This window comes from Haemaphysalis longicornis, unplaced genomic scaffold (assembly GCF_048455015.1).
Source record: "Haemaphysalis longicornis isolate Haplotype H1 unplaced genomic scaffold, Haemaphysalis longicornis Haplotype H1 scaffold_14, whole genome shotgun sequence".
NCBI classification, from domain to species: Eukaryota; Metazoa; Arthropoda; class Arachnida; order Ixodida; family Ixodidae; genus Haemaphysalis; species Haemaphysalis longicornis.
In genome coordinates, this window is record NW_027526245.1 from 44,511,199 (window position 1) to 44,520,964 (window position 9,766).

The window sequence follows — 9,766 nt, forward strand, 5'->3', positions numbered from 1 at the left end:
GAAAGCATGCTTTGCAATTCGTCCCCCGGGTTACTTAGCAAGGCAACGTCCAAATCTGAGGTTAGTGAGGTATTCTCCATTAACCCTCACACCCAGCTGTTCCCAATCTAACGTTCTGAATACTTCTTGTAAACATACTGTGAATAACATGGGGGAGATTGTGTCTCCTTGTCTGACGCCCTTCCTTATAGGTATGAATACGCCAATTAACCCGTACTTAAGCTAAGGTCCTTGTGAGCCACCTTTCAGCGCAAGCATGCCATCATGTACAGTGACGTGTTCTAAATTTACTTGCCATGCCTCATTAAGAAGCTTAAATGTCGTATGTGGCTGCAATAAACCCCTACATTGCTTTTTTAAGGCTGTCTGAAGTCATTCTGATAATACAAAGGCATAGCTCTTAAAAGATATACATTTTTTCAGAAAATTTTTAAGAGCTTCTTGGGAGGCCAACAAGAAAAAAAGTGTTGCCTTTAAGCTTGTTGATTTTAGAGTCAGTAGAAAAGCTATTATGCAACCGAGTCGAAGTAAGAAAAGAACGTATGACATCCCTCGTGGCAGCGCGAAACTTGAGTGGCCGTTTTCCGTGTAGCACATATTAGGTAGTATCTGAGCAGGATGCTTGTGCTCTAATGGTTGAAAGACTGAAATTTACTTTATGCCAATGACCGCCATTTACCCGAGGGGCAACTTTCTTATGCATTCTGGGACAATGGGGGGAAACACGGTTTACATATACGATGCTTACCCCCCGTGGAAGCTCACAACTTAAAGCATCCTGCTGGGAAAAAGAGCTTCAGTTTGTCCCTTGCCTCAGCGGATTTCTTTCAAAAAGCAAAAACAAAAATGCACACGCAATGAGATTTCACGGCAGGTTGAATCTTTTCAGTTGGTCTAAATTTATAGTACTCTGCATGCAACATGCCTCATTGCCCATGGGCAACCTCGGTGCATAAAACCCCAGAATTTGGGGGTATTATTTCCCTCAGAGCAAGTATAATGCAAGCCACCTGCATCTACATTAGGGTTATTCACGTGTATAAAATTGTCCCTCCTTGGTTGTGCTGTGATATCATTTTAAATATTACGTAAAAAAAGAAAAATGTAACTTACTGTACGAGTGCAATATTTTCACATCGTGCTGAACCCAGTGCCTTGTAATTGGCTCACGTCTTCGCATGGCTTGGATGACTTGTTGCTTGGATGAAAAAGGTGGCCAAAAAGCAGTGATCCCGGTTTCATTCCTTTGTAACCACCACTCTGGCACAGCATACGTGCTCTTGTCCTTCAAAAATTCGACTACATGGAATCTGTGGAATAAAATTTATTTGGGTTAGGCTTTTTACTGTGACCTGCATTTCAAAACCCCATGAGAACAAATGTACTTGTAGGCGTGTATTTTTTGTTTTTTTCAATTTTTTTTCATGCACGTGCTGGTGAATAACCTAAAAGTGAACTCCATTGTTTTGTAACCTTTGTACTTCGCAATAAAAAAATTTGAAATGCATAAGCAGTGACGGGACGTTCACAGTGGCTGCAGTTTTTCCCAACTTTGTGGCTTTATGCCTGGAAAGATGCATGAGACTTGTCTAAATATTGAAAGGTACTGCGGTCGAATGGTAACAAACACACACGAAATCTCGCATCCTGAAATGAATTAACAATTCCTTAAAATACTGAAAACGATCCACACACTATATCAGAGCTTTTTGATGCCCCCTCAGTACCTGAAAAGTGACCAACATCAGGGTGATAGGTAATGTCAGCATGGTATTTTTATATGTCCCAGCAAAAGAGTGCTGATCTAGAAAAATTAATGAATAGAAAAAATGATTAGCTTTAATGCGTACAGAAAAACATCAACATAAAAAAGACGTGTCTCGGTTTTCTTCAAATACCGAAAAAAAAGGCTCCTAGGGGCTGTGAAGGCAAAATACAAGTTGGGTTCATTGAAAAGACTGTTTTATTCTGATAACAGCGATACCAATTTCATCACAAAATTCAAACAAATGATGTACATATTAAAGAAAGCAGAAGAAACAGTCGGAACTGCCCAATTCCTTTCTCACCACGCCGCTATAATATCATAACATTGCGTGTGTAATCAAGGGTAGCCTACCAAAGCCACTGCTAAGATACATAATGGGGCGCTCGTAGTGGAGTGTCTGGTTCTGTTTGATCCTGTCACTTTCATGCTAACGTGCAATTAACACAGTGATAACTGTTTGTACAGCTGACCTCCATTGCGTCACACCTGCCCTTTAAACACTGTTGCATGAAATTGGAGTTTACTGACATTTCTTGCCTCCCCCCGCCCCCCCTTAATGGTGGCTCAGTGGCTAAGGTGCTGTGTTGCTATGCTGCTGAGGCCAAGGACCCGGGTTCGATTCCCTGCTGCGAGCCGCTTTTCTTGTAAGGCGAAAAGCGAAAACTCCCGTGTGTTTGATATTTCCGTGCCATTTAAAGGTCCCCAGGTGGTCACAACTAATCCGAAGCCCTTTAATACGGCGCGCATCATCGCCTGCGTTGCATCGGCGCGTTAAGCCTCATTATCAATTACCCATTTGCTGCGTTTTTCTTTTTGTTGCAAAGCATCTTTCGAGGCTGGAATGGCGCTGAAAGAATTAGAAAGAGCTATGGTTCTTATGAATGAACAATGTACATTGTATTTTGTCTTCACGGCCTTTTTGAAAAAGCCTAACAATAGAACTGCAGAAAAACTATATTCTGTTCAGTTAAAAGACCCACTGAAAACCGTAATGCATACATGAGACCTAATTATCATTTTAACCTTACGTGGTGCGGATGTGAGAAATGCGTGTTTTCCTTCATTCATCACCATCATCATCATCATTTATTATACTTTTATGGGCCCCTTGCGCGGTTATTACATAAGGGGGGAGAAAGTACAGAAATTCCACAGCAGGTGATGGTCGATGGTACAGGCGCAGAAGTCGAGGCAGATTCATAACGAAATGGCAGCAACACAGCAAATATATATACATATGTACCTAAAGGAACTGTAACAATAAAAATAAGGAGCGATGACCCCTTTCAAAATAATTGATATGAGCCATTGATTGGCCACATGAACCAATTCAATCCCACACATGTCCCCACCCGCGGTCACGTCACCCAGCACTCACTCTCATGCACTCATAGACATAGAGTCACTGACCGCGCGGAGTGGTCAAACCATTTCGCCAGGCGGGCGGCACATACACAAGGCCACAGCCGAACGCCTAGCGCAGTCCTGGCGCGGACAACATCCCAGTGTCCTCGCCTCGACGCCCCGCAGTTGTCCGCGCACGCTCGCCGGCACAACGAGGGAGTCGTTGCTAATCCCCTGAGGAACGCCGCCGAACCCGAGCATGCGAGTACAGAAGGTAAACACGCACAGAGCGCAGCAGCTTGTTAGGGACAGCTGCATTCTTTGTTTCCTCTTTGCCCTCGCATGCTAGGACTCCTGAACGAAGGAAAACACGTATTTCTCACACTAGTACCATGGTTTCGTAATTAGCGTAGCAAGGCAGACGGTGCGAAAAGAACTGCAAATACTCACGGCTTGGCCATCGGGAACTGCAACGTTTCCTAGGATGTCGAGGCCGCAACACCTTCCCTTCACAGTTGCACAATGGAGGTGGCCGCTGCCAAAATGGACACTCCCGCGCTCCCGCCAACGACAGCCCGCGCAGGGATCATGAGTCATAACATGTACAGTTATTCAGTTCGACTCCTCCTTATCAGCCGGGCTCCGCTGGTTCACCACAGGTGAGAGGGCGCTTTAATAGGTGGTAGCGTAAAGCATATCTGTCCGTCTACTGCCAGTGAAAGGGCGCTTAGATCGACAATTGCATATAGCACCTAAAATAAGTAAGTACTGCCACTGCTGTCCGTGGTGCAGCCAAATAAACTAAAGGGTGTTGTCAGCGCACAATGGATCTTGACAATACGTTCCTTTATTTGTTTGCTTGCCAGGTTCTGCGCGATAATTACGGTTTTTTTCGAGGATTTATTCTTTTGGGGGATACCTAAGCTTTAAAATACCTGTTACTCATATCACACAAAATTGCGTACTGGCGGGTCTGCTCACAAGTGGATTGCAGATGACTCAAGTAATTGATGAGGGGAAGATTGGGATAGAGATAGAAGAAGCTGAAATGTATCTGCGTAAGTTCGAGCTCTAATTCCTTGCTTTTTGATTGATTCGTTCTCACGAGGGCTACTGGGTTTCGGTGTTTTCTACACCCTGAGGTTAAGAACGGTACAATTTTCATCTCCGGATTTTAAACATACCATTTTTGAACGCTCACGTTGTTGAAACACGAAAATACCAGGTCTCAATGTAAGGCATGATTGCAGAACTCGTGTGTAGGTAGTCCGCATACGTAGACCAAGTAGTCGCTTCACACTGCGAAGGCTCTAACCTGGAAGCAACTAATCATTTTTTTTCACTTTCTGCGATATAGAAGCTATCACTTTTCATCTCTGTCTTCAAGTTTTAACCGCTCTCATTGCCTACATCACGGGGCACATGCAAGAGTATCCACCGCCCTTTATTACACTTGCTTAGGGGAATCAACCCACAATGTGTTCTCAGCGCGATGTCAAATAAAATTCTGGTAACCTCAAAACAACTTATCGAATGAGCAAGAATTATAACAGCCACATCATTCTATGTATTATAAAAATTGCGCTAAAGGAAAGGACTACAGTCTTACCGCCCGGCACGAGCGATAGCTGATCGAGTTACCAAAAATGGAACTCGGTAGTAAGATATTGTTTAGTTTATTTCTTTACAAGCAGCCCCACTATAAGCGTCCAAGACTCGCGTAGACATGTGAATGTTAATACAGACACACAAAATATTAAATGGGAGCCAGCAGTGGGAAAACGGCGAACGCGTTAGGTACGTTAAAGTAAAAACGGCCGCTAACTGCAGTCACTTTTGCTTACATTTATTGTTTCCTAATCCTGCATATGGAACTGGCACACACCTGGGGAAAAAGTGGCCTATAGTGGCCGTAACAACTTGGTGGTGGCGATGTCATCGTCGGCGCGTTTAAGCCTCGCCATGGATTCTTTCCCGATTTTTAGTGTCTGAAGCCATCGTCTAACACCGTGAATTGCGATCATTTCTGCAAACTCGATCGGCTGTCCAGAACCCAACTGCAGGGCAAACGTACAATAAGCCCATGTGCGTCCTATGCACGTGACAAGGCCCACGGAGCCGCCAATAGAAAAACCACTGCTTCATGGTTGTTTGGCTGTCTTTTAACTGTGGGGGGTGTTTTTGCTGTTCAGCCCGCCTTCCATTGAGAGCTGTGACAAGAACGGAGACAGATCATAGATAGATAGATAGATTCTATATATATAAATATGAGAGAGAGAGAGAGAGAGAGAGAGAGAGAGAGAGAGAGAACTTTATTACACATATAATGTGAGCGTGGCTCCTCAATCCAGGAGCAAACTGTTCAGAAGCAGGAGCCGTTCCTCAGGTCGACAGCTGGATAGCAGTTTAAAGGGAGACCCATTAAACTGTGCATGGGGCCGATGGGGTTTATTTCCTTGCCCGTTGCAGGTGTTCTTTCAGAGCTTGGATAATTTAAGCTGGGGTGAGGGAACTATAGTATCTGCACTCAATAGGATCGAGCCTGTCGCGAGCGAGGTCCTCTAGCGCATTGATGTTAGCGTCCGACTAATTAGAAGTTTCCTGTAGGAAGCGCTTATAATGCCAGGTTTGTTGAGTATTTCCAGCTTGGCTAGAACTGAGTACTGTTAGCAAAAGGAAATAAATGGTGTACAGCACCCATGACTAAAGAAAGCTTCGGGGTAAACAAACACTTTCAGTAGAACGTATACAGTCCCAATTAAATCTCGCGCTTCGCGCGATGACCTACATCAGCCGCAAGCACGACTTTAATCACCGAACAACGTTACTACCGACACATACATATGCTTTCGCACTCATTACATGATTGCGTATCTGGCTTGACGTTATTGTAGGACATGCTGACAAATTTCTTTTCGCACATTTTTAACGCTGTGCAGTGCCAGTGCTGTTGCACGGCTTTCGGGATTCGACATTCTGAAGTCAGGCACAGTGTACCTTTCATTCAAAGGCCGCGGAACAACCGCGGCCGTGGTATACGCAACTGCCAACAAACAAAAACCATTGCGAAAATGTTTCAACACAGCACAATACTAAGAAACAAAATAATCAGTGAAAGGCTTAAAAAGAACTTATTGTCATGGGGAAATGCGAATCGTTGACGTCACTTTGCGACCGAAACCGAAAGTAGCAAGTAGCAAAAGCGCCGACAGCATCAGTTTGTTTACATCCGGCGTGTTGCAATGGCGGCCGGCCCGTTCTTTCAAACTGACGTTGCCCTGCAATGAGAGCTTGCTTCTGGGCTAGTTTGTACATTACTACTGCGCTAACTTGACACTGACGAAGACGAAGGACGGCGCAACACAAGATGCACAGACACGAAAGCGCAACTTGCGCGTAGTTGCGTTTTCGTATGTGTACATCTTGTGTAATGTCTATGTAGCGCAGTGTTTTATAAGTAGTTGCCCTGCACCGCAGTTTGTAGTCAGCGTGTCTATGTGGTCAACTCAAAGGACAGTGTGGAAATCTTCAGTACGTAAAAACGTGTTTCGTCGTAGAAGCAAGCAATTTTCGTGGATATGAAAATGAATGGCGAGTGATAGATCGATTTGCCAGCTGTTTTGTGCCTATCGGTTCTACGGAGACAGAACCTTCTGCGTTGATGAAGAGAAACAACCAGTGTGTAGTAGTAGGAGTGCTACGCTGTGAATGTAAGCGTGAGTATTGTTGCTGCAATAATATGTTGAAAAGAGTCGGCTTCATGTCGTTATTTTCGGCTCATCCTCTGCTACATTCATATATCTGGGTAATTTAGTAGCATATATGGGCTGTACATTTATTTGTACCAGTTCTTGGGGCGCTGGCGTAATATGTTTTTAATCTCTGAGAGCAAGTATTTGTTGGAAGCTCGAACGAGTCGCATCAACGCTGTTCTAAATAGGCGACGCCCGCTATCCCTCTCTCTCCGTCACGAAAGCGTGTTTTGTTTGTGTTTGCATTTTTTGCATTTCAACGTCACGAAGGGTAACCAATCAGGATGTATTTCTTTGGCGCCTTTTTTTTTTGAGGCATTGTGGTAATAGCGTGCGCAAATTTCAGTCAACGGTAAGCATTTTCCACTCAGTTTTCTTGGCTGTGTGCTTCGTTATCGCGTGGTTGCGGCAACAGGTAGAGTCGGGAAACAAATCGTCGCTCCGGCTGGCATCACTTCTTTATCTGTGGCATAACCGTCAACATCCGCGAGTTTCTCTGCCAGCTGCGATGTTGCGAGCCGCCGCTGATCGCAACGCAAGGCGGCGGGAACTTCGGTGGGTCAAAGCTCGCGCCGCAAGTCAGCTAAGAGATGTTCAAGTACCCTACTTCAGATACAAGCCTACCCTTAGCTCTGACTGCGATGATCCTGGGAGCCACAGCCGCCGGGAGGAAGTTTGCTCTCCATCATCGTGGGTTTTGTCTGAAGGTGATTGCTCTGACGAAGGACATGGGGACACTTCTGAGGACGATGGCACTTTTGAAGAGCAAGCTAGTTCATCTGTCGCTTCCGAGACCAGTCTATTAGACAAGCTACATGATTGGGCTGGCTCCCACAACATTTCTCATGCCGCCCTGAACGACTTGCTGCGCATTCTTAAAGAGCTGAAACCGGACCTCCCCTGTGATGCCAGAACGCTGTTAGCGACACCAAGGGAATCTCCTATTCGCCGCCTTTCGAATGGAGAATATGTCCACTTTGGACTGAAGGCAGGACTTGCCAAATGCCTGTCTTCGGGTTTGCGTGTGGCTGACGTGCAACAGCTTCACGTAACTTTGAACATCGATGGCCTGCCACTGTTCAAGAACTCTAGCCGCTATCTGTGGCCAATACTGGCAATGGTCGAAGAAACCAAAGATCGTGGACCTTTCCCCATTGGAATTTTCTGTGGTGTAAAGAAGCCTGCCAGCCTGGATGACTACCTCGATGAGTTCATGAAAGAAATGTGTGAAGTTCAACGAGAGGGTGTTGTGTGCTCTGGAAAGCGGTGCCAAGTGATTATACGGGCTGTAATGTGCGATTACCCTGCAAGGGTATTTGTGCAGTGTGCCAAGGGTCACACGTCGTACTACGGGTGTGACAAGTGCACTCAGACAGGAAAGTGGCTGGGCAGAATGACTTTTCCCGATTCGAACGCACCTCTCCGGACTGATGCATCATTCAATGCACAACTGCAAGAGGAGCATCACATTGGAGTTTCTCCAATGCAGCAGCTTGGTTTGAAAATGGTCACGCAGTTTCCGATAGATTACATGCACCTGGTGCTGCTTGGTGTCGTTCGAAAGTTTGTGAAGTACTGGGCTGAGGGGCCGTACACTGTCCGCCGATCAGATGCCCAGCTGACTGTTATCAACGAAAGGATCTCTTTGCTGCACCCGTATACGCCTTGCGATTTCAGCAGAAAGCTTCGGCCAATGAAAGATGGGGAGAGGTGGAAGGCAACGGAAGCCAGGCTGTTTTTGCTTTACATCTGCCCCTGCGTGCTAAAGGGAATGCTTACTGAGGAATCTTATGAGCACTTCCTAGTCCTCCATGTCGCGATCCGAATCTTGTGTGCAAAAGACTCCCCCAACAACCTGGTTTCGTATGCTGAAGAACTGCTTAAGTTCTTCGTGGAAAAGGCGCGATCAGAGAAACTTTATGGTGAGACTGTTTCGGTGTACAATGTGCACGGACTTATTCATCTCGCACAAGATGCTCGAACATTTGGTCCTTTGGACTGCTTCTCAGGCTTCCGATTTGAAAACTATCTGGGAAGCTTGAAAAGGGCTGTCCGCTCTGGGAACAGGCCATTGGCTCAAGTTTTCAAGCGAATAATGGAGAAGAATTCTGTAACCAGCGAAGCAGAGAATGTACGGTCAATTTCTCACGAACACATTCGAGGCCCCATGCCAGCAGGGGTCAATAATGCAAGGCAGTTTGGAGAAGTAGTGTACAATGGGTGCACCTTGAAGACAACTGAACCGGACAATTGCATCCTTCTCCACACTGGCAAGTTTGCGATTGTTGAGAACATACTGAGCTGTGACGGGAAAGTGTGCATTGTGGGGAAGCGTTTTCGCTCCGTGGAAGACCTATACACTTATCCATGCAGGTCAAGTTTGCTTGATGTGGCAATGGTGAGCCGACTGTCCCTCAACAATTTTGTCTGCGAACTTGACGACATCAAGGCCAAGTGCTGTCTCTTCCCAAGTGGTAATGCCTACGCCTGCTTCCCAATCCTTCATTCTAGAAACTCGTGAACTGAAGTGACAAATTCATTTTTGTGTTTTAGGTTCCAAAGGTCACCTGGGCTGCGAGGCATAGTAATTTGAACCACTTTTAGATCTTTAATTAAGCTGATTGATGAGGAGGTTTAATGAGCAGACGCTTCACAGGTGATGAGGCGCACCGTAGTGGAGGGCTCCAAATTAGTTTTGACCACCTGGGGTCTTAAACATGCACCGAAAGCTCGAATCTACAGGCATTTTCGCTTTTTGCCTCCGTCAGACAAGTGGCCACTGCAGCCAAGAATAGAACCCACATTTTTGGGCTCAGCAGCACAACGCCATAGCCACTGGGCCACTGTGGCGGGTGATCTTTAATTAAGCTGAAATATTGAACAGAAGTGGAGCCTAGATAAT

At 45.7% G+C, this 9,766-nt stretch overlaps 1 protein-coding gene across 1 annotated transcript; it reads left to right on the forward strand.

Moving 5' to 3' along the window:
- The first annotated feature begins 7,372 nt into the window (after positions 1 to 7,372).
- On the forward strand, positions 7,373 to 9,487 carry LOC144164879 (uncharacterized). Its single transcript, XM_077695121.1, has one exon. It carries the CDS (start codon positions 7,373 to 7,375, stop codon positions 9,383 to 9,385), a length of 2,013 nt encoding a protein of 670 aa, XP_077551247.1. The 3' UTR covers positions 9,386 to 9,487.
- Positions 9,488 to 9,766: the final 279 nt, after the last annotated feature.